This window comes from Ips typographus, unplaced genomic scaffold, assembly GCF_016097725.1.
Source record: "Ips typographus isolate SLU unplaced genomic scaffold, UJ_Ityp_2.0 IpsContig116, whole genome shotgun sequence".
NCBI classification, from domain to species: domain Eukaryota; kingdom Metazoa; phylum Arthropoda; class Insecta; order Coleoptera; family Curculionidae; genus Ips; species Ips typographus.
This window is the reverse complement of record NW_028098539.1, coordinates 183,426-187,754: the sequence shown is the minus strand read 5'-3', so window position 1 is coordinate 187,754 and position 4,329 is coordinate 183,426. Positions and strand designations below refer to the sequence as shown.

Genomic DNA, 4,329 nt, shown 5'->3' with positions numbered 1-4,329 from the left:
CAACATATTTTTACAGTTTTGTCTTCGCAGTATTCTACAAGTCTATCAGACGGTTCCTATCAAGATGAATAAAACCGATCTACCTAAAATCTTAAAGACACTAAAAATAACGAATCCAACGCGAGAAATGCTGTTTACGACCAATCGCAGGCAACAAATGAAATTACTTCTGTCTACTTGGAGTCCTCTTGCTAAAAAAGTATTTCTTCAAACATTAAATGTAATTCCCTCACCTAAAGAGATAAATTCACCTACTTGAATTCATGTGTAGAGAGACCTTTATGCCCTACCTGAAACGATTAGATATAGCCTGTCCAACCTATTGCTACGTTTCAAAGCTATTTTCGGTTGATAAGCTGTCTTTAGAAAAGGAGGCTTTTATTAACGTCGTATATTAATTATTATATATATTATAAACGTCAGTCATCAGATGCGTAGAACTAGACCGATAGTTTCATCGGCGCATCGCGCTAACCCGAGGGAACAATCAACAACTGACCAAGAATGTTCCTCGTCATCTACGACCGATGAAGATAAGATTAAATTAATTGAAGATGAACTAGTGATTATCGGTATGACAAGGGTGCTTGTCGGATCGTTACGAATAGGACAAGTATATGCTTTGACGAAGGACTATTTGCCAGAAGAATCAAAACTAGCAGAAAATCCTGATGCTTTTGTTGCAACTAATAGAAGTGTCAGCACATTTACAATAAAAAAAACTATATATTTTGGTTGGAAAGGACATGGTTGAGACGGATTGGGTACCTGCTGGAAAAAATTGTGGTATTGACGGCGTCCTCACTGGCGTAAATCGAACCGCGACATTATCTACTCAATTAAATGTAGTGCCGTTGTTTGAGCATCAGGTTCTGCTCCCCGTTGTGCGCTATGCAATTGAACCAGTTGATCCAAAACATCTACCAGTTTTACGCCATGGCTTAAAACTGTTAAGCCAGACGGACTCCGGCATACAAGTAATGATTCAGGAAACGGGTGAATTAATTCTTCTTACAGCTGGAGATGTTCACTTAGAAAAGTGTATCAAAGATCTAAAAATGAAATTTGCCAAAGTTAAATTCAATGTGTCACCACCTATGATCGCATTAAGAGAAACAGTTCTTAATAAATGTTTTGAGTATATGAAAGATAAACGCCTCCAAACCGAACAAATCGTCATGTCTGTAAAAGTGGTTTCATTACCTTCACCACTGGCAGAAATAATCAGTAAGAACCACGAATTGCTTACTACCATTGAAGAATATGAACAATATGGTTTTATGGTAACTAAAGCACCACCCCCGAAACCAAAAGTGTTTAAAAGCCAACGGACAAATAAAGCTATAGAACAGCTAAAATCTCAACTTAAGACGGCTTGTGAGGACGTAGGAACCGGATGGGCAACCCTTTACGATAAAATCTGGATAACGATGCTTTCCTGGCTACAGAAGTGCGACTAATGGAACCCAGTTTCACCACTAGTATCCGAGTAGTTCCAGCTATTTTGGGTAACTTTTTGCGTTTCCGTTTTTGGGTGGTACAGAAATACTTTAATATTCATAATGTATACAAGTACTTCCTGGTATCCAAGTAAATTTTCTAGGCATTATTAGGTATTCTTTTAGCCTTTGTATTTTGTTTATATAAATGAAAAAAAATCCATACATTTTAGCCATATTTAAAACTGTCGTGGGTGAACATTAGATTGGACTTATTTTACCTGTTGTGTATATTTGCCAAAAACGAATTTTAAATATGGCCAAGAACAGTTTAACTTTTATCTTACAACTTTTATTTATCTTACTACTCAACTTTAACTATTTACTTGACTGCATTTTAGGCTAAAGTATTTATCTACCGATCTAGGTACAGCACAGTGAATTTTCCGGCACCGTTTGCTAGGTCAGCAAGTTGAAAGTGATCCACAAGCAGAGGTATCAATTTAACAGATCATAAGATCGCTTTAACATTGCTGAAGTTGAATACAGCGTAATGTTTTTAAAGTGTTTTTTTAATAATGAAGTCCTAGAAGCTGTGGTTAGATTTTAAACCATTTAAATGACCTACGGTGTATTCGTACCAAAGTATGCTACAATTGAGATTTACTTTGATTGAGGAAAATACATAAACGACGTTAAGCCTAAAAAAGATTTTGGCATACCTGCTAGATTTTTTGTGTTTAATTAACTCATCTAAAATGCATCTCTTTGTAGCATATTAGGAGTTTTAAACTTCATTCTAATTAAAACAATATCGTGGCACTTTGTAACACATGCACCCTGCATGGTCGTATACTAACTACTACACTACTAATTGCGCTACGAAAACTGGACGAAAATTATCTATCTTATTTCGTGATTAAATAGATATAAATATTCAATCAGATTTAAATAGACTTCTGGTAATCACATATAAACGAATTGCTGGGGCGAATTGCTAAAGGTCTGCCTGTACGTTTAATGTCTACGCACATAATTCCGTATACGCGTATGCCAGGCACGCTAGCATAAGTTGGTTGGTCGTGGGACATTCGACTCTGCAAAAAATGTTTTTTGAACCATCTAGTATAGTAACATTTTTAAACTATGCAACTTGACCAACTTTTCTATTCAATCCTCCCATGAACTGATAGGAGACACCAAATTTTAAAATGTTTTTTGTTTTGCTCAAACAAGCTGAGACACCCAGTATAGTTTCTATACTAACCTAACGTACTGCTGTCTGGACATCTGCAGATAACATAAGTAATGCGATTTTCCAGTCCTAATGTTTTGAAGGGCCAGAAGGGATCAATCCCTTGGTGCTCTGCATATCCTCATTTCGCTGATTGGTTCACAAGTTTTTACCAGCGTTTTTACAAATTGATGATAAGGCTGAAGAAGAGTGCAAGAAGCTTAAGACAGAAGTGAAACCGGCTCTGATTACAATTAACATGGAAAATATTATCGTATATATCAGCGTTTGCTCTTTAGCTATTTTTTATGACAGTACTTTTATTCGACAGGCACCAGATAATTATTGCAAACTTTTACAACCTGCCAAGTAATGATGGATAGGATTCTTATCGGGAAATGCGTATGGGTTGTTTAGTGGAGTTGTAAAAGTACTTTACGGCCTGCTTACCCTCGATCTTTTATTAATGCTTAGCTCGGTGGTATGAAGGTCGTCTGAGTTCAAAGATGCTGACCATGGATTCCGGTATCTCGATGGACAAGCGCATAATGGTTGAGTCCAGTTCAGTCTCACGTACACTGCATTACACACCTAAAATATTGTGATTAACACATTAGAGGTTGTCCTGAAAGTGAAAAGTGGAGAATAGACAAGTTTGGTGTATAAGGATTGATATTTTTTAGTGGAAACTAGTTGTCGATAGGACATCTTGTATATTGTGCACCAAAATTTGATATATTTTTCAGTTTTTTTCCATGATGTGTAACACATATGCGTATCAAAAGATTACCAAGTTGATTACCATGTCAAATCGTTTGGCTTGTTAATCCAGCTTAAACACAAATTGGTGAATGTTATCAACATGTTACTTATCAGCATCATTTTGGTACATATGTTATCACAAACAACTTTTTTTTTTCTCATTAAGTTTACCTGTTAAATTGCGCACTCTGGCAACAGGTAAATGTGTTGGTTGTGTGTATTATAGTGGTACTTGGTGGGTTTTACTAAAGCAGCACCAGTTTCAACAGGCAGGGGCAGCAACTACTGAAACAAAAAAAAAACGTTATCACTTCTTGATATGACATTTTAAAAATATACCAAGTTAGCAGTATACTGCATTAAACGTATTTATTGCAAGTGTAAGAAAATTGTTGTGTTTCCTTTATTGTGTTTTTTTTTCAAGTTTTAAGATAAAAGTTAAACTGTTCTTGGCCATATTTAAAATTCGTTTTTGGCAAATATACACAACAGGTAAAATAAGTTCATCTAAATTTATGTTCACCCACGACAGTTTTAAATATGGCTAAAATTTAGGGATTTTTTTTTCATCCATATAAACAAAATACAAAGGCTAAAGGAATACCTAATAATGCATAGAGAACTTAATTGGATACCAGGAAGTACTTGTATATATTAGGCACGCAGTAAATCAATAAACCATTAGAAGAATATTAAAAGTTGTTCTGTACCACCCAAAAACCCAAAATACAAAAAAGGAAACCCAAAATAGCTGACACTACCAGGATACTGGTGGTGAAAATGGGTTCCATTAGTCGCACTTCTGTAGCCAGGAAAGCATCGTTAAAAAGTATTGTAAGCAGCTCCTTCTTCAGCAGAAATCAACTGGGGGCTAAACTCCTTCAAACATAGATT

The 4,329-nt window shown here is 35.7% G+C and overlaps 1 protein-coding gene across 1 annotated transcript; it reads left to right on the top strand.

Annotated features, from left to right (window-relative positions):
* The first annotated feature begins 746 nt into the window (after nt 1-746).
* On the top strand, nt 747-1,460 carry LOC145739390 (elongation factor-like GTPase 1). Its single transcript, XM_081994824.1, has one exon. The coding sequence runs from the start codon at nt 747-749 to the stop codon at nt 1,458-1,460; it is 714 nt and encodes a 237-aa protein (XP_081850950.1).
* The last annotated feature ends 2,869 nt before the right edge of the window (nt 1,461-4,329 follow it).